This window comes from Nestor notabilis, unplaced genomic scaffold (assembly GCF_000696875.1).
Source record: "Nestor notabilis isolate BGI_N333 unplaced genomic scaffold, ASM69687v1 scaffold20151, whole genome shotgun sequence".
Lineage (NCBI taxonomy): Eukaryota > Metazoa > Chordata > Aves > Psittaciformes > Psittacidae > Nestor > Nestor notabilis.
Window position 1 is genome coordinate 96,740 of NW_009915433.1, and position 26,155 is coordinate 122,894.

The 26,155-nt window shown below is 39.6% G+C and overlaps 1 protein-coding gene across 1 annotated transcript in view; it reads left to right on the forward strand.

Moving 5' to 3' along the window:
* LOC104413214 (T-lymphoma invasion and metastasis-inducing protein 2-like) overlaps positions 1 to 21,973 on the forward strand; it is a gene marked incomplete at its 3' end in the record, with an annotated part of 39,022 nt that extends 17,049 nt beyond the window's left edge. The window contains exons 6-12 of the mRNA XM_010024142.1: positions 6,336 to 6,521; positions 7,710 to 7,847; positions 16,198 to 16,362; positions 18,983 to 19,093; positions 19,555 to 19,633; positions 20,526 to 20,618; positions 21,669 to 21,973. Of these exons, the coding sequence (XP_010022444.1) occupies positions 6,336 to 6,521; positions 7,710 to 7,847; positions 16,198 to 16,362; positions 18,983 to 19,093; positions 19,555 to 19,633; positions 20,526 to 20,618; positions 21,669 to 21,973 (1,077 nt within the window). The remainder of the gene's footprint in view (positions 1 to 6,335; positions 6,522 to 7,709; positions 7,848 to 16,197; positions 16,363 to 18,982; positions 19,094 to 19,554; positions 19,634 to 20,525; positions 20,619 to 21,668) is intronic.
* Between the last annotated feature and the right edge of the window lie 4,182 nt (positions 21,974 to 26,155).

Genomic DNA, 26,155 nt, shown 5'->3' on the forward strand with positions numbered 1-26,155 from the left:
TATTTGGAGCTCTTTTAACAAAATATTGCACATTAAGTCAGAAGTGGACCTGTCTGTGCCTGTAGAACTAGTTTTAATGGGATGGAAAATCTACCTCACAGTGAGGGCACCACAACTCTGGGTGTACTTCTTTATTTACTTGGTACATAAATCTATTCTGTTGTCTCACTTTAGAACAATAAAACAAACAATAGTTGCTTGAAAGCATTATGGGATTTTCTTTTCAAATTTCAATATGTTGGTATAATCATATTTTCCAAGCTATTCAGAGGTTTCGGATGTGATTCATATTTTCTATGTGCATAATACTCAACTTATGAGATGGGTTATGAACATAGATATTTACTTGCAGGCACTGAAGTGATAAGGCATTAATGAGAAGAACAAGCACATTCTTGGAGATATTTTTAATGGAAATTTTCAGTGTCTTCCAACTAAAAGTTACTGTAACAAAAAAAAAAAAAAGGGGGAGGTTGGTAAGGTGGTGATCTGTTTATTCTGGGTAGTCATTAAATCTGTTAGTACCTTTCTTCCCTTCACTGTAGTGGTCTTTGGCTTTTTACGCAGAGCATAACTTCATTATCCTCCTTTTGTTTTTGTTTAAAATGTACCTGACTCTCTCTTTTCTCTCACATTTATAGGAAAATGTTTGTTACAGTTTTGGGAACGTTATTCTTCAGGCTTCCTAAATCCCAAATTACACGTCCTAATTTTCTGTAAAGCATCTGATGAAGACTCACAATAACAACACTCAAAGAGAAACTTTTCAGGGAACTTTGCTAAGACTTGCCAGCTTTGCCTTATACAAATTCAACTTGAACCACAATGCACAGTAGCTTTTCTTTCTTCCATACCATCCTAAACTAAAAATAAATAAAAATAATGAATTATGTAAACTTGTTAGAAAAAATCTTCAGGTTGGGTGGTCTTTGAACTGGCTACAGCAGAGCTCCACTTTCTGAGAGTTCAGCACTCTTTTGGGGTACCACTCTTCAGTGTAGGATGGTCCCTCCCTACATCATTTGTAAAATCCTGCAATTCAGTAGTAGTGGACTGTCCCTAAGAAATGAAATGAGTGGGCAGCCATAAAGTTAGGGAAGATCATCCTCATTCTCCTGACCATTCTAATTACTGTTTTGCAGGTGGATGAATTTCAGTCTTTGTATTGCAAGGATTTAGTATAAAATAATGAAAAATTAATAAACTATTGCTGAATGTGGAGTTGCACATCATGATCTCATACAATGAAGCTGGTGGGGAAAACGTGTGTAGAAAGGGCTGGTCTTCTGGTTTTTAGTGGGGGCAGTTGAATAGTAAGATTCATTTGCTTTCTTAATTACATCTGTAGCTATAGACATACATGTGGTACTGCCAATTTTGATCAGATTATTGACAAGAATGTAAATTGGGTACATGTGGGTGCAGTTTTGTTCTGTCCGTGGTATTGGGAATAAGATTTCCCCTGTTTTGGTTAGAAATAATGAAGATGCTGTTCTCCCAAAACAAGCAGAAGAATGGCATTTATTGTGAAAAAAAAAATTGTTATTTCAGGAAGTTTTCTTAATAATTTTTTGAGTTATTAGGAAGAATGAGGAATAGAGGGTATTGCTAATTGCACATCATTGTTACTGAGCTCTATTATGTTCCCTTTTTATTTCTTTGAGCTAAAAGTTATGACGGTATCTCTGTCATGTCCTTTAAAGTAATGGAATTTCTGGGAGAGTGATGTTTTTGCTTCTTTGAGTGTGCTTTAGGAAGTAATGACAATAAAAATCTTTTTCTTGTCCCCAGAAACCAAGTGACTCATTTATCCAGATGGGGACAATATGAATTGTGTCTGAGAACCAGGACTGGAATGCAGTTTGGTGTTGTTTGTAATGTGGTTGAAAAGCTGTTCATATAAAACAGCAGCAGAAGTTTCTTTTAAATCCATAGAGCTTGCAGAGACACTTTCCATCTGGGAAGAAGATGTTGTGTAGGGGAAAATTCTGAATTTTTTTCTGCTATGGATAGTGAATTGTGTCAGACAGGAGCTCATGTTTCTGTATGGTTTAAGAAGTGTTACTAAATCCAGTCAGTTTTGAAGGCTTAAGCACCAAGAGAAGGCCCTCCTCCCTATGCATTTTCTTTTCTGCAGCCTTAAGTAAGTGCGAGTGGAAAACTGGTATTTTGTTATTAGGTGAGCTGTCCAGGAAGTTTCTTGCATCCTTCCTCCAGGTTCTTGAAGTATTGCTACTTCGAGTTGATACGGTGTCATTTCCGGCACTGCTTTTCATAGTTCACATACTGGTTTGGCTTTTATTACTCTGAACTGCTCTTACTTTGTACAGAACAGGTATTTGAAAGTGAGACAGTCCTTCCCCAGCCCCTCAAAAGATGCTATTTGCACTGTAGTGTAAGATGGGCGAGGAGCCTGGGGCCATCCCAGAGTCACACTGTTGGCGCTGCCTTCCCTGGAACTGTTGGGTCTGCAAACCCTAACATGATCAAGTGGACATGCCATTAGAAATGTCACCTACAGAGAGAACTGTATAACATGTAAGAGCTATGGATGTCCATGTTGCCTGCTGGAAACTGCAGATCTGTATTGTCTGGTCTGAATGTGTTTACTCCTTTGCCTTTCCCAAGCTCCCACTTCAGAGTTTAACCTATAGAAAACCTAACAGGGTTGTTGAATTAACAGACACCTGCTTTCAAGCATCTTCCTTTATCTCATCTGTTTGTGAGATTTGAAATGTAATTAATTTACAATTGTTTCTTAGTGTCCGAATAGATTTTTCACTAACCTGGAGGGCAATCAGCTATTTATGTTCTGAAAATGATCATTGCTGCTAAAGTACTGCTGAAAGTATCATGCCAATGTTCCTTTGTAACTCTTAAAAACTCATTCCTGAAACTAAGTTTCTGATGCTAAAGCTTGTCCCCTCACTTAGCACTCCCCGTGTAATTACTGTCTTGCTCCTGCACACGGCTTCCTTGCATGAGTTCTCCTGGGGGGCCAGACTAAATAACTAATGGCCTTAATTCTTAAGGTTTCGCACATTTTACTCTTTTCTAGCTCTCTTCCACAGCCTCCTTTTCCTCTCTACCTTACAGAGCTCCTATTAGGCTGAATACATTTATTTGGGTGGCCCCTGTTGCCTTTCTCCCAGGCTTTCCCATGCTGCCACTAAACCCAGAAATTCTTGCCTAACATTTGCCTGTACTGAGAATGACATCCTCCATTTCCTCTAGGAAAATCTTTTAATGCTTTTACTAGAAATTCACATGGAGGTTTTGAAACAGTGACTGAGAGAGGATGGTTTTGGATACCCTGGGTGCTGTAGCTTACAGTGCGGGCAACAGCCGAGCAGGTCATGCAGGGAGCATTTCATGTGTGTTTAGTCGTTGTGGCATGCCTCACATTGGGCAGTATCTCTTATCTCTTTGCAGACTTGCTTCGTGCTGCTATTAGCCTTTGTCACCCATTCTTGCTCTCACGGCTGCCTGGTGCCTCCACTTCTTCCTGTTTGCTTTCGAGCAGATTTCAAAAGGGCCGTTTTGTCTGTGCATGATGAAGTTAAGTCCTTGAGTGTCTTTTGGGCAGTCCTCCCACGTGGTGTGGATATCTGCCTCACACAATAGCAGAATAAGGATTGCAGCGGCTAGTCTGCAGGCTGTAAATTAACTTCATGAACCAGGTCATACTGCGCTTTGAAGTTGTTGCTTTTTTATTTGTGTGCTTCCCTCATTTACTCTTCAAGAATATAAATCTTTAGGAAGAATTATCATAGTTTAAAAGGCTTAGACAAATAGCAGCTGGTATTGCTTCGTGGTCTCCAATTGGTTCCAGACATCCCTGGTTTTGATAAGACTACAAGACAATCCCAGAAATTCCCTGCCTACAGCTTTTGCTAATGCCATTAAATGTAACATCATGATTACCGATGTTTTTGGAGCTGATTAGCTAGCATCCTGTGTGACTGATAAACATGGTAATTTGATTATTTCTTCAGAGTGTCCTTGTGTTATACCCCACTCCCTCTTCTTTAGATTATCTTTATTTTAAAATACAACTCAGTACAATGTTTAACGGGGATTTTGAAGAAGGCCATAGAAACAGAAGGATGCCTGTGTTCAGCTTGTGCTCAACAGGGACAGGATGCTTCACTCCAGCAGCGTCCAGAACAAGCCTTGCTCTGTTCCTGGGCTATTAAAAGTTGGCTTGGCTCTGTACCCATGGAGATGTCATCCCAAAGGGAAAGACTTCACCTGAGCTTGTAGCTTTTGGCTTTGTGGAAAGCTGACAGCCATGTTTTCGTTCTAGTTGACTGTTGACACAGAGAAAGAGCTCGTCACAAAACCTCCTACTGGAGTTGTACCATCCATAACGTAGTGGCAAGCAGAAACTTGTACTCTGTGAGGACTGTCTGAGAGCACAAAGGAAGCAAACTAAAAGGCAGTGATCAAATAAACCCAAGAAAAAATTATTATCTTTTCAAAGGATGTGTGCTTTGAATGTCTGTGGTGAGAGATTAGATGTGGCATCTTCATAATGTGTTTATGTCTGTTCTTTTTCTCTGGACTTTTGGGAATTGCTGTCATGATAGTATTTTGTAAATTCTATCTTTTGGTTTTAATCCTGATTCCCTGAAAGACTTTTCTTTTTTTTTAATTATTGTACTGTAAATCATAATTTTGCATTTGCAAATGTACAAAATAGTATCTTGTCTTCCCTTTCTTCACCCTACCTGCCAAATAAGATTACCTCTTGCTTCCAAAAGTATAGCCATAACTGATGCCACAGTTTGTGAGCGCATGTGTAAGAAAGCCAGACTAGGTAAGGTCTTTATCAGTTGTAGTACAAGTCTTAGCACTGGTTTGCTAATAAGGTCTTTTTTGCCCTTCTATTGCTTGCTTCTTCATAGTTGAAAGAAGCAAGATACTTGTTTAACTCTTGGGATATTTGGCAGCATTATAAGGAAACTGAACTCATTTTGCTTCTAGATGAGCCTGCAGGTCATAGTTCACCTGAGATTTTTATTATGTGTGTCAGCTTGTTTTCTAAGTCACAAAGGTGGTTGCCCAACCTTGGCTAATCTCAAAGTAGGGTGATAATGTCCTGTGTGCACAGGGTCAGGCAGGGTGTGCCAGGGAAAGGTATGAAGTCAGTGCACCTTAGAGAAAACGTGATGAACTTTCTCCACAGCCCTAAACCACTGGTTGAGCAAACAACATGCAGTGATTGAAGCTGACATTGAAAGATCAGGATTGTCAGAGGATTTTAACTACCTTCAGTAAATGGACTTGGTGTACATTAACCTAATGGATGTGCCTTTTCTGCCCTTCCTTGTGTGAATGTACCTACTCTATGAAACGCAGCTGCCTTTTTATTTGAACTATTTATCAGTATTAATGGTTATTGTACACCATGGGGCAGATTTTAGCTGCAGCTACCAATCTGCAAGTTGGGGAAATGAAAAGCAAAATTTGACTTTCATGCAGCGCATAAGAATATGTGTTTGTATAGATGAGTGTGTATGTACACAGATACTTAAGATCTGTCATCTATGCCTTGATTCAGAACTTTATTTTTCTGGTAAATATCTGAGTGTCTTCTCTTTTCCTATTTTTACATTGAAACTGGATTATGCTGTCTGTTACATCTGTACCTGTATTAGACATATTTAAAAGTTGCATGAAGAGCGTATGTGCGTTCTTGCTTTTGGTCCAGTGGTTCATGTTGGATGTATTTTTGCAGTTTGCCCAGACATAAGCATGTTTTAACCTATTAGTCAGACAAAGAACTACACATGCTTGTGTTGCCAGTATTGTTTCCTGTTCACAGACAGAGAGGTTGTAGGATGGTAGTAAGTTATGAGCGGGACCTACCAGTGTTGCTTTGCTTTGCCCAGTGCATTGGTGTAGCTATGCTGCTTTGCTTTCAGCCAGCCAGCTATACAATCTAAGCTTGTAAAAGTGAAGGAAACAAAACTAATCTCCAAAAAGGAGAGAGAGAAAGAGAAGTGGAAAAACAACAACAAAAAAGCCTTTGTGAACCACAGGGTTGTGTTTTTATGTAACTGCTTTTGTGGCTATCAAACTACCCGAAGTTCATGGTATGTTCATCTTGTCAGTATGCATTTAAGACCACCAGCTTTGTTTTATTTCAAGCCATCTTTTGGGTTGATGTAACACAATATGACTGAATGTGTTTTGGCCGGGAATAACTAATCTAATCCATACACTGCCAGATGAAAGTAATTTACTATGGGTTTGGGGAAGAGCTTGAATTTTCAGTGCAGCCCACAAAGACATTTTTCCCCTTTTAATTGTCCCTTTTTATACCTAAACAGATCCAGCAATGGGAACAGAACCTGGAAAAATTTAACATGGACCTTTTCCGAATGCGATGCTACCTAGCCAGTTTGCAAGGTGGGGAGCTCCCAAACCCAAAGAGCCTTTTGGCTGCTGCCAGTCGTCCTTCAAAATTGGCACTGGGGCGACTTGGCATTTTCTCTGTCTCATCCTTCCATGCACTGGTAAGTCTCTATGCTCTTTTCATGGGTGCGTTGCACAAAGCCTTTGTTAGTATTGTACTTAGATGTGGAATTGTCCTGGAATAATATATGATTGCAGCCACAGACATTGCTTAGACAGTCATGTTCCCTTCTCACCCTTTGCCTTTGACTGCAAATAAATTGTCTTCTAGAGACAGACTTTGAAACCACGAGTATATGGCTATGATTTTTTTTGGCCCCTGAGGACTCCAAATTTGGGTACTTCTGAACTATACCTAAAAAAAACCCAAACCAAAATATTCTGCAGATGTAAATGAGTTGTCGTGTTAAAATTGTGTCACTGTGATTTCATCTGCATTGAGTGAAGAGTTTACAGTCTATAGGAGCTGAGCCACCTAGAGTGGCTAACACCAAAGTTTCCAAAAGTTCAGGTTCCTCTGGGCTGAGCTGATCTTTTTTGGAGGTCCCAGGTGGCTCTATTTTTCAAAAAACGGTTTGATACCCTCCTGAAGAGGACATATTTTTAGAATAGACTAAAACTAGAGACAATCCAAAATTATAAATCACTTTTGAAGAACTGTGGGCTGTGTTTGCAAAGAATGAGGGAGATCCTCAACTGCTGTAAGTTGTCACCCTTTTGGCTTCAAGGCAAGTACAGCAGCAGCAGGTTCACCTCAGCTCTTCAGCCTTGGCAGGGCTGTGAGGCTGACCTTGGCAGAGAGGAATGGACCACATTTGCTGCATGAGAAGTCAGGACTGCTACTATCTTGGAATGTTTTTCTACCTGCCACTGGTTTTATCTGTGTGGTTTGTGTCATTGCTTGTTAATAACTTCATACCGTAACACGTTTATCTCTAGCAATTTTGAGTCTTTCTTCCTCTAGTAATTTCATATCTGAATGATAGGTTCTCATTCTTCTTCAGAGCCTTTTCATTAACTTCTTTTGTTGTAGAGTGCAATATTTTCTCAGTTCCTCCCTTCTTATGACCTCGTAATTATGCTTCATGACAAAAAAATTACACTATCACACCATTAGAGTACCAAAACAAGCATCCCTGCTGTATGTTTAAAACATTGTCCTTGCACTTTGGCATGTTACTTTGAGATGAACTAAAGTAACTCTTATTTGATGTCTCACACTGAAATAACTGTCAATATTTTGCTGTTATGAAAGTGATACAGGAAGGCTTGTCTCTGTGTTTAAATAGATCTGCTCCAGGGATGAAGCTGCTCTCAGGAAACGTACCCTATCTCTGTCACAAAGGGTCCGAAATAAGAAGGGTTTATTTTCTTCGCTAAAAGGACTGGACACATTGGCAAGAAAAGGGAAAAATTCTATAACTCAGGTAGATCTTGTTTGCAGTGGATAGCATAGAATTGTTTTTTTTTTTTCTGCTGGAGCTCATCCTGCAAAGTGCTGTTGCTGCATGGGATAGGAGATGTTTGTCCATCAAACCTGTGTTTGCAGTTTCAGTACACATGGCAGACTTGCAATGGAAGCATTAAATTAGGAAGAATGTATATCTAATTTTGTGTTTCTTCGTGATAAATAAGAGTATAGTGAATGAGAGCTTTGACCCAGTGGTTTAGTTTATTAGCAGCAGCACAAGACCGTCACGTTTGAATTTGTAACAAAACCTGTGTTCTGGCACATTGCAGACTGTTTGGAAGTAGTGTTTCTTTGGAGATAGCCTGTATGCAGTCCTTCACACAGTGTGTGCTGGCTTAGGACTGAGACTCTGAAGTACCTCTGCAATGTAATATAGAGCAACACAGGTAAGTCTTCAAGGAAGAAAGCAAAGAGATGGCTGCAAAGTTATCAGTCTTCAGGATGGCCTCTCAACACATGCTGATTGGAGAAACATTTTAGCCAACAAGAGTGGACTGCTGTCATGCAGAAGGCCAGCTGTAAGTGTAGTCAGCTGAAAGGCATTAAAAGCCTTGCCATTTTATGCCAGATGAAGGCTTGGTGCAGGTTTGATGTGCTAGGTCAGGCTGGGCCCATGGCGAGGGGCTGGGCTCATGTATGCCCTCACTGAACGGCTGTGTTGCTAATGAAATGGCAGCCCCTCACATGGTTTCTTTCTACCTGTGAAATTAATACCCCATGCATGCATGTAAACCCTGCACTTCAGGAGTCTGCATTTTCTCAATAAAACCTCAGTTAAATGTGAAACAAAAGTTTGCTGCTGCCTTCGTGGAAAAAGAAAAGGTAAATTACAGCAGAGACAATTCTTTGATGGGGAGGCAGAATGTATAGAGGTGCACTCACACTCAGGACATTGCTATTTTCATTAGCCTCTGCCATATCTGCTGTTTCTCCTGCAAAGCTGTATCTTGTGCATCGTTCATTAGTTGACTATGCTCCTATTGTTCCCTGGCCCTTGTATTCTGATTTTTATTAGTCAAAAAATCTATGATCAGCACTTGAAAATTGGCTGTTCTTGCATGTCTGGTAATCTGCTTGTGGAATATTTAAACAAGTCTATCTGTACATGTACTGCAGCGGTCCCAGAGCTGATGCAACAGATTTGATGTTGTGAAATAACATGTCAGGATTTTCTGGTCTAGTGGTTTCTATTTTTAATAGGTAAATATTTATCTATATGTTACACTGGAATTAAGCTTCTTTGGGTGACTGTTACACATCTTCGCATATTGATCAAGATGTGTTTACATGGTGAAATTGAGTGACAGAACTCAAGTCTGTCTTATGAAAGAAGGAATCGAAGGAGAAATTTTCTCTAGGTCATACTTTTTACATAATTTCCCCTATGTTCCCCAGTAGGTGAGGCTGGTCTGCAAGTCCTGCACCTTTATTTCTCTAGTAAGAGCTCTGAGCAAAGGAATGTTATGCCCGTTAGCAATGTTCCCAGCAGGGCTGATATCTCACACTGTCTTAACTGGGTAATACATCTTCCCGTATGCTTTATAGGCCGTGAAGGGGATTTTGCAGAGCTTGGGGATGGGGAATCTTATATCCATGGCAAGGAGGGGAGGCTCCTGCTGCCTTCCCAGCACTTTTCCAAGCGTGGAGGAGGGAGCTGTGGCGCAGGTGAAGGTGTCCTTGGCATGTCCTCACCCTCCTTATTCCAAACCTTGCAAACAGCTGGCCCAAAAGTGTGTTCACTTTAATTCATGAGCTGAGTTCCTCACTTTTTTTAATCTTATTTTTATTAAACATCCTACAGTAAAATTAAGGAAATGTAAATGCTGAGTGTTGCATATGAGTAACTCCAGGCTATGACTCATACTCATAAAAATAAGGAATTTGTAAGGGCATTTCTCAAAAACTGACCCATAAAACTAAGAAGGTGGCTGAAAAGGGACATCCTTGCTTTGACTTGTGCGTTTGCACGTAATTGTATAACAAAATCAGAACAGGCCTGATGCTGCCTTTCTTGTTGTCTCTTTCAGCCCACTGGGAAACTCGGTTAAGTAGAGAAGCGGAGTTTGCTTCTCTGCTCATTGTGCTCTGATGTCTGTGTCAAACAATAGGTTAAAAATGTCCTGCTTTCTTGGATTTAATTAAATTCCATTTGATGGGAGCTGGTATGTTTTAATCTGCCATACCCTAGCTTCAAAATTAGATGGTATATTCTTGATTATTATTGTGTCAGAGAAGTTTTCAATTTTATCTTAAGTTTAATTTTATGGTATTAATAAAAAAAGGTCCAGAGAGTCTATGCTGGGAGGCTTTTGTAAACATTAATGAGTCTTTTACAAATCAGTTAATAAAAGTGCACTGTAGCAGATGGGGGATGTCTAGGCTCACATTATCCTCAGTTTCTTAAATGCTTATCTGCTTTCTTGTATCTAAATGCTAAATTGTTTTGAGAAATAATAAACAATAAAATACTTTATGTCTGTGGGTGAGACAAGAAAGAGGAAGTTCAGAAGTGGTGCCCTTTATTTGCATTGGCAGAAACTGGATTTCATATGAAGTTTTAAGGGAGTTTGTTGTTGTCTTGGATTATCCAAAGGGCTTTTGCTAGTGCAAGGGAAAAAAAAAGAAAAGGAAAAGCTCATATGTAAGTTTGATATTGTCCTGATACATTGACTGAGGAGGAGGGTAGTGTTTTTACCTGCACATCTCAACATCATGTATAAACTGTATGAATCTATACATGTGTTTATACAACCTTTATCACCAAAATACCGGATTGTATCCATAGCTATTTATTGGCTCTTTTAAAATGTCATTAATAAGCCTAACACCTTTGGGAGATATAAGTAGTTAACTTTCAAAACAGATGGGGAATGTAAGTCTCAGTTTCTGCTTTCAGCACTTCCAAAGCAGACATGGTAGTCAGCTATTTTTATTACTTAATAGCACAGGTTTTGGGTCAAGTATGCCTTTAAAGCTAAGCTAAAAGTTTCCATCAATACTGTCAAGCTAAATGCTTGGTTTGAAAAGATGAAAAACTATAGGGTAAGAAGTTTTAGAAAAAAAGCAACAATTATTTGAAATAGTTCCTTTATATCATTATGGGATTCGTAGCTGTACCTGACAGGATCCCTGAGGGTGAAACTGTTACTTGCAGCATAGTACATGATTTGAACATAAATGACTTCAGTCTTATTGCTGAACAGTAGGTAGGAAAAAAACAAGGACACTAATGCTTTTATACATATTTGAATGTGAGTGTGCATGGATCCTGAAAGAGAACACTTGCTTAAATTTTCTTTATAGAGGAAGATTTGTATTTCTTTAATACTAGTCAGCATAAAGTGAGAAAAAGTATAAGAAGATATCTGGGGTTTAGCAAGTTGATATTTATTAATTTAGTTTTCCTTTTTATTTTTGCAAAGAATTTTCTTAACACAGGAAACCTATTTATTAATCTGTAATATTTTTAATAGATTTTTGATTCAGCTGGAGGACATGGATTTGCTGGTGTCCAGGATTCATCCAACTCTGCTGAGGTAATATATGCCTGTCCTCATTCTGCACCAACTTGGTTTTAAATTCCTAAATGTAAATCACTAATTGTATGACGAGGCTGGTTCAGAAATCTCACAGAGGTTCGTAGAACACAGTTAGTGTTAGACGGCAGGATTATAACTATGCTAATTGAACCATTTCAGCATAAGTTTCTGAACATGCATGGTAGTCTTTTTTAAAATAATAATAATTTTTAAAAATTCCTGGAAGCTTCTTCACAGCACTAATCCTTACAAAGTGTACACTGTCCGAGAGACATTTGGAACTGAGCTTGTTTAAAAGCATCCTTCACAGTATGGTGAAACCGAAGGTGTATTATTCCCTATTGCCTGCTTCAACAGATCCTGTGTATTTTGGGTATAAAGTCTAATTAAAGTCTGTGAAGACTACCAGCAGAGAAATGTGAGTTAATGTATGGCTGGAGACTGCCCAAGCGAAGGAAGAGGAAGTGGTATCCCCTCAAAAGCATTACCCAAGTAAATAGCTGTGGCTGATGTTCTCCAGGACCCAGAGGAAGAGAGCTGCTGCTCATCCCTGCCTGGTGTGAGTCACAGTCCCTCTCAAGCTCCCCCAGCCTCCCTGGGGATAACATCGCTGTCCCCCAGTCTGGAAGCAAAGCAGGATGCTCCAAAATCCGTAACTGCATACATTTAGGACCACTGACTGTTGTCTGTATACTGCGGGGCTTACACAGACAGAATCCTTCTCCCGCAGTAGGCTTGTGCAGGCTCCAAGTGACAAATACAAATTAAGTGTTAGGCACAGGGTTTCTAAACTTTTTTTTCTGTATGCTATAGGTAGATTTCTTTAATGGCAACAAATACTCAAAGGGGTATTTGTTATCCCATCTACCCACTGTCTCTTTTCCTCCTTTGTGCCCTTAACCAGGTATTCCTCCAATACAGTTTAAGACTTGAAAGAAGACTTTAAAAAATCATCCCACACTACTGTTCCCTTTCAGCTGAGTTTGTGTGCCAGGTATTAGACAAAAAGTCAAAGCCTGCATTTAAAAATGAAATATTACTCTTGAAAATTATTAACTATAATGAAAAGCTGTAATGGATCTCATGAGGAAGTTTTGGACAAAATTCATAATTTCTTATACATTTTTAGGCTGGTTTTTTGGATCATTATGTGCTACATGGTTTATTTTCTCATCAAGCATATTCATTTAATGGCTAGGTAAGAATGAAATATATAATTATGCAGAAGTTACACCACTGAGAGAGGCATCTCCCACTGAGAGCAGCTAATCCTATAATGCTGTTCTCTATCCAAAAAGTATCTTCATGTTTTGTGTGCTCTTTGAAGAAGTATATTGAAACACCTGAAATCCCTCAGTTACTTGACCACTTGATTGGGTTTTTTTTCTTGGGGCAGGAAAGTATTTAAATGAAATCACTTCTCTCTCTCCAGAACAAATTATAATTATGAGGGATTTCTGGGTGAAGTGATCTCCTGTGGAGAACACTTACAAATTCCTCCAGAATGTACCACTGGGTGTGGTGTGAGATGGCATCCGTTTCCCACCGCAGAGAGAGCACGCTCAATTCATTCCCGCCCAATCCTGTTAAAACATGGACAGCTTTGGTCCCTTCTAAAACTGAGAAGAGGCAAAATGTCTTGGGTGCACCCCCTGATGGTTTTTCCCAAAGGGCTGTGAGGCCAGTCCCTTGATTCAGCACTGAACCTCTTGGGGCTGGGAGGTCGATGGTGCTGTCTTGTGCAGTGGGGTCTGCTGTGGGTCTCTGGTCTTCTGGCCTAACAAGAATATTGGCTTTTCCTGACTTCTACTGAGGAGACAGAGAAAGATGTCACAGAGAGGCAGAATGAAGTCCTCTCCCTTTGGTGCCATGTCAGGAATGGATGAGGTCCGACTTCTTGACCCAGCTTTGGATAAAAGCAGCTTCTCCAAATTCAGGCAGGGGCTCATAGGCCTACTCCCCAAGCAGAGACTGGTGGGGGGACAGTGTCACTGCAGATTTTGGGCCAGGCTTTTACAAAGTTTAGCAGGGCTGTGTTTCAAAACTTAAACCCCACATCGATTTAGGTGCTGAAGCAGAGCTCTGGTGCTCAACCTTATGTCTAGAAAAACTGTTATTACTATTTCAACCTTATTTCTAAAACCTTTTTTTTTTCCTTTAAATGGCAATTAAATATAGCATGGCCATTTGTAAGATCCTGACATTTGATGATTCATATGAAAACTCAGAAATGATTCATCATAACTCTGAAAACTGTTACCTTGGCATCAACCTGGTTTCACTGGCTGATTTCAAAAGAAAAACAAAACGAGCATCAAAACATTAATAAAACGTTACCTGAGGAGTGCGGAGAGTGACAAATAGTGAATTCTGCCGTGGAGGCTGTATTTTCCCTGAAAAGGATGATAAAACCAGAGACAAATAGTGGGAGGAAATTATGAAGTAACCTATTGGTCCTGCAGCTGCCCTGTGGCACAACATGTGACAGTCTGCAAATCCTGGCTCATGTTTCTGGAAAACTGGATGGGTTGTTATAACTTTATGTGGCAATGAATGAATGAAGTATTGTAGAATTAGTCACTGCAGGCATAACAGGAAAAAAAAATCTCTTTTCATGTCAGATTTTCTGAGATGGAAAATAATGTGGGTGAAGCAACAGTACCTTGACTGCAGTTAAGGGACATAGTCATGTTTAATAACAGAGGTGAGTTTATCTCGAGGCATATGCTTGAGCACCAATGTACATGGCAAGGAAAGGGAAGTATCTCACACTGGCTGCAGAACTTTGTCCTGTCTGAAAAGCTTCTGAATCAAAAGGTAGCCTTAAAAACCTATTTCTCATCACCTTAATCCTCAGTGTTTTGGAGTTTGGGTTTGTTTTATTTTGGTTTTTTGGTTTTTTTTACATGTCTGACAATAGTATTTCAGTTGCACAGATTTGAAGAATTGCTGTTGCAGTGCAATTAACCATTGTGGTAGTTGCAAACCTCTGCATTGCTGGGAGCATTGGCCTCGCTAAGGCAACTTAGCTTTGGTTTTCCCTAGAGGAAGCCACTGGAGAATTCAGTCTGACTCATTCTTGCTAAACTCTCGCAGCCTGCCTGCCTTGCCCTTTCTCCTTTCTGTTACTTACATTGTGGAAGGAGGTGAGCATTTAGTCCCAGGTACTTGATTTAGTGCTGAGAGGACCATGCTTCTGTGGGAATTACCTTCTCAACAAAACTGGTGTGTTATGCTTTATGAGCAGTCTGGAACCACAGTTGCCAAGGTGAAACTTAACCTGGTGTAGATTTAATCGCTCCATTAATTGCAGTAGCATAACAGGATTGCTGTTATGTGTAGTAGTTGCTGAATTTTAGTAGAATTTCATGGGCCCATGTTAATTGAAATTTCATTTTCAGCTAACTAAAAGGAACAGTTGAGCAAGAGATAGAAGATACGTGAATGCCAATAGTTTGTTAATACTATTCCACCAAAACTAGCGTTACTTTGGCATCAGATTATTAATATGCCATACTCTGGATTGGCTGAAACCTGAATTTCTGCATTGTTTGGTAATTATCTGGATAGAACTGCTTACTACATCATTTTCATAGCCATGGTTGTTATTTGAAAAACAGAATAATACAGATCTCTCCGTTGCTATTCGTAGATTGCTGCCAATAACTTGGCAGCCTGTAGCAAGGGAAGCAGTCCCTGTGTAGTGATTTTACTACAGCTTTAATTGCAGTGCACCCTGTGCTTGTCTTCCTGCAGAGCCAGGAGGAAGAACTGCATAATCAAGGGGCTTTATGTAGGCACAGCCCCCTTACTTCACCATACCAAACCAAACAAACAGTCACACACACATAAAAAGAAAAAGCATTAGGGAGGTAGGTGCTACTGAGACATCTGACGGCATGTCTTGGATGGCAGTTCTGCCTCTTTATGGAGTTATTGCCCCTTTCCATTGCCTGGGAATTGAGGGACCGTATCTCCCTAAACTTAAATGCCTTGATGTGGGTATTTAAGTGATCTGCAGAACAGGCGGACTCAAATATAAAGGTGAAACTACAAGTTCTGAACAGCTTTCAGTGTTTTTCTTCTCCATGTGCGGTGGCTTCCTCTGAAACATGTAGCCTGAAGTGCAGTACAGGAGGAAGTGTGAAAATGAAGGGTGAGAAAGCAACTGGGTATTTAGGGTGGATGTTGTTATTTGACCAAGTGGAGTGTCTTTGGAACGAGGATGACTGTGAAGCAGAATGGTAAACAAGCAAATACCCTGTGCTCCCTATGAAATAATATGTTCTTAAACTGAGTAGGAACACTTTGTTCCTGCTTTAGTCCTTCATCATGTTATGGCAAGCCTTGCTCCACAGTGCTCTCTGCTGGAAATATACTATATTCTCGTTTTCTGTCAACTAATTTTGCTTCTCCTTTACATTTGTTGATGAGGTAAAATTGTAGTAGTCAGTTCTCCTTAAAATTTTATTCCCACTGTGATATAATATCAGGTAGCTACATATTTTCACTTTGAGTCAAATCAACAATTCATAAAGTTATAAGAGGCTGTAATGGGAATGCAGAGTGAAATCTGTTCTCAAGAAAATCAAGTCTTTGAGAGTGAATGAGAGCACGTAATAGAACTTTGACCCTGTCTTGCCATGGGGAAACACAAAGTACCATCTAAATACATATCCACTGCAAACTGCCAATGTAAGTGTACTTTTGGGTTGTTTTTATTTCAACATTCACATATGTTGTACATTTCTCCCTTGTTCTCAGCAGCAAGTCGATGACTTTTTGAATGTCTACTGCTCAGTGCCAGAGAGCATCCAGAAGGAGAGTGCTTGGGAAACACAGACGTATGTTCACTTCTGTGATGGCCAAGGAGTGGCACTGACTCTCAAGCCAGAGCACAGGGTGGAAGATGTTTTGTCTTTGGCATGCAAGGTACTAATTTTTTTTTTGTGTACGATTGCACTTTGTTAATAGCTGTGGACTTGAGAAGGAATGTAATATATCAGAGGATGCCTAAATAGTGAAAGCGTAATACCAGCATTTCTCTCTCACTATAGTGAGGGACATTCTTCTGTTTCCTTTAGTTGTGTCATTTATGTATTGTAGCCAAAGTAGCAGGGCTATGGAAAGGTTTTCAAGAAGCATTGCTTGAGACAGCACACAGTGAATACTTAAAGAGCAGTGATGGTTTGCCAGGTAGTCAGCACATGTCCACTCTATGTTGTCATTGCAGTGAACCCAATTGCTCTGTACAAATTAATCACAGAGGAGTAACGGGGATTGGTTGAGTTATTGCCAGGAGATTAGACATTTAAGACTGCTGTGACAAAGGCTATCATATGTGTTTGCTTCTTAAAGAACCCTTTTAAGCTTTTAATTAAATGCCAGCTCTACTCATGAATGTCAAAGAGTGCATTCCCTTCTGAAAGTCAGTGCCAGCAATTTGAGAGGGATTGCTGTAGATCTTGGGACAGAAAACTGAGTCACAGGTTGAAGGTGAAGTAGAAATACTGATTTTAACTACAGACAAAAGACCATCACCTCTAAAACATACCCATGTGCACCCTTGTCTCCTCACGTGTCAGGGCTTGAATTTAGCTCTAACAAATCATGCAAAAAAGCTTTTTGGAAAAACTAACTTCTTACTCCCACGTTCAGTTTTCTGACAACTGGTAAATACAGTTTATTTACTTCACGAGTAGAGGGGAAAAACAGGAAAAAAGGAGTCCTGTACAAAATCCAGCTGTAGCTTTTGGCATCAGTTAGCGTGAACCTTCAGGTGAGATCATTCAACTGGCTTGAAGTTAATGACTTTGGGTCCTTTCCTCTATTAGAAGACTCAAATTTACTGGCTCTTTGCAGCTGGTAATGTTGTAAACAAACAAAAATTTATACAAGTTTTTAAAAATCCAGGGTGAACTATGTTTTTCTAAATCAAAACCAGCACACTGATTTAGCCAAGTTGGCAATGCATCTCCCTGCCATCACTGAGAAGAAATTATCTTCTTGTTGCTTTTGCTGGTGGAAACTGAATCCTGGAGAAACAGTTTAATGCCTGGCTTTACTTTTTAAACATTTACTAAAGTAGTTGTCTGAGACATTATTTGACCACGAGATGGCACGGTAGAGCTGAAGCATTTGGAAGTAGTTACGGTGATACGCAAGACCCCTGAAAGAGGAAATAAAATTTATAAACTTAAAATTAGGTTGAAAAGGAAATTCCTTACCTCTCTTACTGCACCATTCCAGAATAGTTGTAACTGTAAATCTGACTTTTAATTTCCATTGTCTGTATTGCATGAAAATTTAGTTTTAAATTATTTGATTTTTTTTTCTTAAACTTTTTTTGGTTTATTTGTTCTTTCTATTTTTTGTGTAAAGCTTTTCATAAGCATTCTCTAATGCTGAATACTTTCTGCTCATCTGTCCTGGTTCTTTTCCTTCTTACATTTTCATTCTGCTCTGGTGAGTGTAAGGAATCTTTCTTCTTAACAGAACATATTTGAATGTTATGTGTATAAGGATAAAGTTCAAAGGGGTTGTTGGGCTTTTTTCCCTCTTCAGTCATGCTTTATGGAGTTTATACTTTTCTCATTTCTTGTTTCCATCCAAGGCTTTTGGATGGCACGTATAGAAAAAATGTGCATTTGAATACAGTTGTTAAGGATACAGAACATATACAACTCGTAAACTGTTACACATAATAAAATGTTAAAGTAATTACTAGTTACTCAGTAGATTTAGATTTTGTAAGCTGCAGAGATGTGTTAAAGAGGTTAAATAACCCTCAGGGATGCAGTCATTCTTCCTCTTTTAGAAATGTTGCTTCCTCCTGTTTTAGAAATGTTGCTCTATTAATATGCTAAAATGAAATGCTTTTGTGCAGTGGTCTCACCAGCATCCTGATTTTCAGAGAGACTCCCATCAGGGGCTCGGAACTTTCAGGCTAATATCCTTTGGGAATATTCCTGTTTCCCTTTGACTTCCTGTTAAGACAGGATTTTTGCTTTGACCTCACGTGGTGAAAAAAAATACGTGAAACTCTCTGATCATAGATTAAAACCAGCAATAAAAATAAAATCCAATAAAGGCAAACCCTTAGGGAACCTTCTTTCCATTCCGTCCCCTCTCCTAGTAGACCATACATGCATATATATTTTCTGTATCAGAAGAAAAAGTTGCTGAGCAAAATTGAGTCATTAAATATAGTCACAGAAAAAGATGGTTGTGAGTGCAAGTTCAAAAGGACAGAAAACAGTTCTGATATCTTTGGAAACATACAGCAGTGTTCACTTAATCTAACAGCCAAGATATAGTGTTTATGAAAAGATTTGGGAGGATCATAGGGAAAATGGAAATTACACTTGAACCTTATCTTCTAGCAATGTAGCTAGTTTTGTTTATACCACAAATATAGTTAGAAAATGACTTGTTGAGGATTTCTTTTGTGTGATTTATAGAGGGCGTTTTTTTGTGTGTGTGTGTCACTTCTTTGTGGACTCTGGAAATAAATAACTGACAAATTCCAAACCCCATTCTCTTTATTCCTTAGATGAAACAGCTGGAGCCAAGACATTATGGCCTACAACTCAGAAGACTGATTGATGAAAATACTGAGTATTGTGCTCCTGAACCATATGAATACATAGTAGACCAGGAAAGTGTGTCTCCTTTTAGATAAAGCTTCATGATGTCTGTAACTGTGGTTGAATTATCACCTAGGAATGTGTGTGATTTAGATCTAAATGAAGGGCTTAAAGCTATTCCTGGATTGCATTCCACCATCTTCATTCACACACTCCATGTGTGTGCAGACTTACGAGTGGCGAGGCACTGCAAAAACTCTTTTCAAGAAGCATTTGAAGATTTAAGTGGAGTTTCTGGTGGAAAAGCAAAGTGTCAGTCTCTACCGCAAGCTGGGTTTTCTGTCTTTAGCTTACTGTGCATTTAGACCCACTGATACCAGTGATACTTGCACAGTAATGCAAGTTCTATATGCAAAACCAGCAAGGTTTGGCTTTTTGTTGATACAAAGAATATTACGCTTGTTTCTCATGTTGTACATTTGGGTTTTGATGCTTGCAGTTTTGTAATTTGATGAATACTGTTGTCTTTTTCCAACAGGTGTATGATGAAATAGAAATTTGTCCGTTAAATGTTTATCACATTCATCTTACAAAGACTGAAAATATAAGTGATTTTGGTAAGCTCCCAGGAACTTTTCTTTTTGTTCTTCTCATTGCCTACTTTCTTTCTTCAGGACTTTTCTGTATCTGAGCACAGGTAGAGCCATCCTTGATAGCTCAAAGTCTGAGTATGTGAAAGAGTTGAGGCATTATAACAAAAACACAAAATGGTTGTTTTACACTGGCAAGCAAATTTTTTATGTTCCAGAAGGGAACATAAACATATTTTGCTGTGCTGGCAAAATAAATGAAGGATGGAATTATCACAAGACAAATGTCCTTTGCCAGGATTAATACAATTGGTCAAGGCCTGCCCTTTCTTGTAGTGGGATCCTCTGCTGGCACACTATCAAGTGTGTCTTTTGGTAAAAATTCTGACAGGCTTTTTATCTGTGGGAGGAAGTTATGCCTAGGAATAATTACACACCTTGCAAAGATACTTTCGTAAGGCAGCTCTGTGCTATTCTTTAGCTGCAAGTGGAAATTTTTCCTTTCTGGGCTGTCTCACTCATGGTCCATATGGATTTTCTGCTTTACAGTTTGGGTTTCCAGGTTTTGGATCTCTTTGAGACACCTCTATGTCTGATGGATGTACTACAGAACTTTTACCATAACAATGAGCTGTGTTATTGAAAAGTCATATGGGGCTGAGGTAGAAAATTTTTGTTTTTGAAATGTAATTTGTTTTTTTACAGCACAGCATGGCTTTTCCTGGAAGTTGAAAAGTTCTATTAACTTTAACTTAACATTACAATGACTGAGAAACAATGTGATAATTTCTCTTTGCTCTGTGGGTGTGTTCTCAGGAGAAGTATTCTCCCTCTTGTTGTGTCGAGTCTACTAAAGGCACAAAATAAAGGAGAAATGTTCCCAAGGGAGTTTATTTTGCTTAAACCTCTTTTGCTTCAGGCTTTGCTGTCACAGCACAAGTTGACGAAAGTCAGCATCTCACCCATATACTTGTAAGTGATGTTCTCCCTGATGGACTGGCATACAAGGAAGGTATTGTATCATATTTATGTTTAAAACTGTACTTCATTATCTTTTTAAAGCCCCAAATCATGAAGGAGCTTTGGTGCTGCTGTCTGGAATGGTTGTTGTCTTTTGTTATTCCTGGTATTCTTTCCTGAAGACCATGGAAAGTATGTGATATTAGGAAAGATAAAGTACAAAGAGTAACTGAAATCCTTTGAATATAGCGGGGAGAGTTCTTGTTCACCCTTGGAAACAAAATCTTTGTTCAGCCATCTGACCAAGTGCTTTTGCTCAAAGGAGTTCATCTCACACTGGGGAACCTCGTGGGCTTGGTCAGTCTCCAAGACCCATCATTTCCACTTTTGCTGGCAATGAAAAGTAGCCTCCCTTCCCAAAATAGTTTTCTGCATATGTTTCTGTGAGTGCCGCCTTTACTGCACTGCTTAAAAACTGTGCTTCTCTTCATTGGCATGGCAGGATCACACGAGTTCTGCTCTCCAAAAAGCAAAGAGACAAACCCAGAAAAATGGCAGCAGTGAGTTCCATTTGCTGCCTGAGGGTAATGACCGCTTGGCTATTGCTGACCTTGAAAGGCAGCAGTTGCCACTGTTTAGATTTATAAAAAAGCTGATAAAGCTCCATCCACTGTTGTTCCAGTTTTGCATGAATGATTTGGTCTGTGTGACTAATGCCTTGCTCTTCCCACATAATGAACTAGGTGTTATGGTGCTGTACACTGGTGGTATCTGATTCAGGAGAGGTGCCTTTATGCTAGTCTTGAAAAGTTGTGCTGCCCTCCCATCTGCCAAATTCTGCAGCATCTTTTGAAAGAAACAACTCGATTGCTTTACTGTAACACCTATCAAAGTAAGCATGAGGTCTGTCTGTGTATTTACAGCACAAATAAAGCTCCCATCAATTCTGATGGATTTCTTGCAGGATTAGGCTGTTTGAATTAAAACACAAAAATAGAAGGTGAATCAGCGTAAGCTTTGTTTTGTGACCCTTTGCAACTACATTCCCTATTCTTTTTTTTTTTTTTTCTCTTTGTCCATCTTTCCTTTCATATGCTCCCAGGGCTCCGAGTAGGCAATGAAATCCTGAGCGTAAATGGAGAGGCAGTGTCTGATCTTGACCTCAGGCAGATGGAGTTACTGTTTTCAGAAAGAAGTGTAATGCTCACTCTGAGAATGAACCAGTATGGGACTCAGCAACCCTTGTGTGCATCCTGGTCTGATGGTGACATTTCCAGGGATCCAAAGAGTTTGTTGCCCCCTCCAAACCAGTCACAGCTCCTGGAAGAGTTTCTAGATAACTTCAAAAAGAACACAGCAAATGGTAAGAAGTTGACAATAATCCCCTTAATTTCACTTCACTCTTGGGTAAGAAACCCAAGTACAAATTGTTTCAGTTCCATTTATGCTCCATATCTGTCTGTTGTTATATTGTTTTCTAGAAAGTAGAAATGGAAGAGCATATGATTATTTCTGCATGGAAATTATATTCTTTTAATCTGTTTAGCTGCACATCCAGTATTATCAAGTGTTCTTTTAACTGTTCTGTGTCATTTTGGGTACCCCCAGTACATCTATTTCCCAGGCACTGGTGTTTGAAATGATGCAATGACTTTATGAGGCCGAAGTATTGTTCTGTGGTTACCATGCTTTACATATGGTAAAGTACCACATGTATTCAGTGGTACTTTATAATGATCAAATGCAATAATCATCATCGCCTCGGAAAGGAGTCGTTTAGCTCTGCTCCCACCCAATGCTATCATTGTGTTCCCACTGGACACAGCTGTTCACTGTGTAGAAGAAAGCCTACGAAAACAATTTTCATAGGAATTGTTTTGCAACTACCTGCTTATATTTCTTATTTAATGTAATATCACTGTGTTAAGCACTGAATGGTGGTCATATCCTGAAAATGCTGTGTCAGGGTTACATCTTGATGAGTTTCCATATGAGGAGCACCATGCAGAAAACGTGCCAAAAGCCTATGTGGTAAGGACTTCTCCTTGATGGCACATGGCCCCCCTCAGCTTCCAAGAAGGTGTTCGTGCTCGCTGCTGGATTGCCATTTCAGGTGGAAATAGATGGTGGTACACAGAGGGGCACTGCTGTGCTGAGCAGGAGAGCTGTGGTCACCCTTCCCTTCCCTTCCTAGCTACTCTTACTTCACATGAGAAACTCATCTTGTGATACCAGAATACTTGCAAACGCCTGTCTGAAGTAGAAAATATGTGGGGATTTGCTGCCCTTCCTTCCCACGTCTTGATTATTTTTCGAACAAGATAGAAGCAAATTTAACTCCAGTTAATCTTGAGTATAAAAGGTGCAGTTTCCTTGCTGCACCTCTGGGGGATGCTAGTAAAATTCTGCAGGAAGGCTAGTCAGTGTGCACTGCCGTGTGAGGAGAGCAGCAAGAGGTACAAAAAGGGATCCTGATTTTTGTATATAATTATGGTGACAAATGTTTTCTGATTGGAATTTTTTTCATAATTAAAAATTGGAGAAGAAAAAGAATCACATAGGAGAAGTTGTTAGAATGGATTTAATTATAAAGCAATTTTATTAGGTCATCTTTTGAAATTAAAAGAAATCCGAATACAAGGTCTGTGATATAGTAAGTAGCATCTCTCTCAGGGGCCTTGTTTCAATTTAAAATGCCATTAAATTGACTAGTGGCACATAAAAGTTAGTGTCATAAACCAAAAATTATGATAGAGCTAATTAATTACATAATTATACCAGGGCTATCATTCAGCTTGTTGGCTTGATATCATAGGCTAGCATTACCTGGAGTATTCCGTATAATAAATGTATGTGTCCATTCACTAGATTCTTCATTCCTCTGGGATAAATTTGCAACCTGTGCAAATATTCCATTATAATAGGAAATTACTGGAGTATGTATTATACTCTAAGCACTAGTGGATAAAGGGACATAGTGTATTTGCTTTTCTGCTTAAAAGCAACTAAGGAAGATTTATTCTGAAAGGAAACAAATAGTTCTAAATTAAGCTTCGTGAGAAGGACTTTCATGTTTATTGAATTCAGTGCTTAGTGTCTGATCACCTGATCGGGTTCAAATAGAAACAGAAGAAAATGGCATTACTTTGAGTTAATAAATAATCATAAAGGGTTTAACTGTTCTGTGTCCTGTTACTGACTCAGGAATTTAATAAGATTTTCGATAAGAAGAGGGTGTGTTTAATGATCCAAGCAGGGATCTGGAGGCCAGAGACTCCTAAATTCATATCCAGTGTTTAATACTGTTCTGTCTTCTTTGGTAGAGTTGAGTGAGTCACCCTTAAGACCACAGTTTTCAGAAATAATTTCTGACATTTGCTTGTCCGTGTTGAGCCTGTTCTTTCAAGGCAGTGCCTTTGAAAGTCAGTTAATGCCAGTGAAGGGGAACATCTTTCAAAAATCAAGCACAGTTTGGCTCAAGGTACATACCTGGAGTTAAAAACCTAAATATTTCTGCTGTCACCTGCCGTTTTTAAACATTAACTAACTGTATTTTTCTTTCTAGAGTATTATGAGGATTAATGAACTAAATTTAACAAAGTATTAGGAAAATGGACATTTTCAGCACTGAGTCACATAGTAATACCCTGCCTGGTGCTTGGTGACAACCACTAGGCAAAAGCAAAACAGAATTTACTTTAAATCACTGGCTTCATATAACTTAGATGGTAATAGTTTGTCCATGTTTGTTTGTGGTTTTCTAACTGCTTAGAATAACCATGATGAATGCCTTTTTCTATGTATTATGCTATGTTAAGGATACCCAATTATATCTCATGGCAAACTTTGGCAGCCTTTACTGTACAGAAGGGAAGTGATTGACTTTCTCCAAAGCCACTAGCTCTGCCAGTCCTAAAAATCATTCCCAGGGAATTTTCTGTGAGAGTGATTCATTTTCTCCAAGAGGTTGCTATACCCTTGTTAGCTGTATTTTGGGCCTGCTGTGGTCATATCATTTGATCTCCCACATGGCAATGCTATGTGGCGGCTGTTTAGCCACTTGGCTAGCAATAAGCTTATCCTGGCAAAGAAATGAGATGAAATACTTTTTAAAAATGCATTTGTAAATGTGAAAAACCAAATAGCAACTAAATTTTCTTCAAACTCCAGGGCTAAGAAGATTAAACAAATATTTATGTAGAAATAAAAATTGAGGGAATTGGACTAGAATTATTACAACTGGGGAAGAAAAAAAATGCCTCATTTTTTCCTCCTAGTGGATATTTGAGGAATAAACAAGAGAGAAGGCACAAGATTGAAAACTGTATATTTAGGGCAACCCCGTGTGGGTTAACGCTATATCTATAGAGTGCCAAGGCAGGAGGTAGAAGCATTAGTAGGTGTGAAAACCCATTGCGGTATGTGAGTTGCTGGCAGAGTTGGACGTTCTTTTTTCCTCCAGAAAGTGGGTTTTTGCCACAAAATCTGTCATTTCTGGTTAGTTGACACTGTTGAAATCAACCCTAATTTGTAAATAGGTCTCTGTGATTAAAAGAAAAAAAATAAAAAGGGGAGAGGGAGAGAAAAATGTGGGGAATGGCAGTTTGGATATACTTTAATGAGTTAACACACTTAACTCATTAAGTGGGTTAGAGCACTAAACGGGAAAAAAAGATGGTCATACTGTTCCTTTGCTCCCTGTTGTAGTCCTCAGCTTTGGGGTATGGCATTTACCTTCTGTATGGGGTCTCGGTTCCTGTCTGGCCCATCTTCCTAGAGGTGTGGTCCGAGGAGCATGAAGAAGGCTTGGGTGCTGCGGACAAGGGGGAGGCTTGCTCCTCCTCTTCCTCCTCCCCTGCACTGCCTTAGCCCTCCCTTCCAGCCCCACAGCACTCACCCCACCCCTGTGCTGGCAGCGGCACTTGCAGGAGCCCTTGAAGAAGCTAATCGAGGAGAAAACTTTCTTTCACTCTCCACTGCAAACTCAGTGAGTTGAACCAGTGGGTGCAGAGGTTTGACAAGAGCCAGAGCCAGGTAAGGAGGATGAGGGTAAGCCGGCAGGTGCCAGAGGAGAGCAGGTTGCAAGGAGAGTTACTGTCAGAAATGGGAAGCTCTCTTTCAGTTGACTTTCCCACAGAGCACCTCTCCAGCCATTTTCATAGAATCCTAGAATGGCTCAGGTTGGAAGGGACCTTAAAGATCATCTAGTTCCAACCTCCCTGCCAAGGACAGAAACCCTCCACTAGGCCGGGTTCCTCAAAGCCCTGTCCAACCTTGCCTTGAACGCTTGCAGGAAGTGTTTCCATTTTGGAGTATGGGTTCTGCTGTCTGCTTTCCCACCTCTTGCACCGATTCCTGAGTAGGAGCATAGTCTGGGACATGCCATTTTGAGTCACTGCAGATGAACCTATTTCACATTGTATAAAGCATGGCTGGAGTCAAAGAGTCAGTCTTCATGCTGTTTGACAAGTAGCTGGGATGTGTGTTGGAGAGCAGCAATGACATTTCAGCTCTTGATGTGCTGAACACTGAGATATTTTTGCAAAACGTAGTTGCTTCAGGAGGAGGATCAGGAGGATCTCCCTCCCT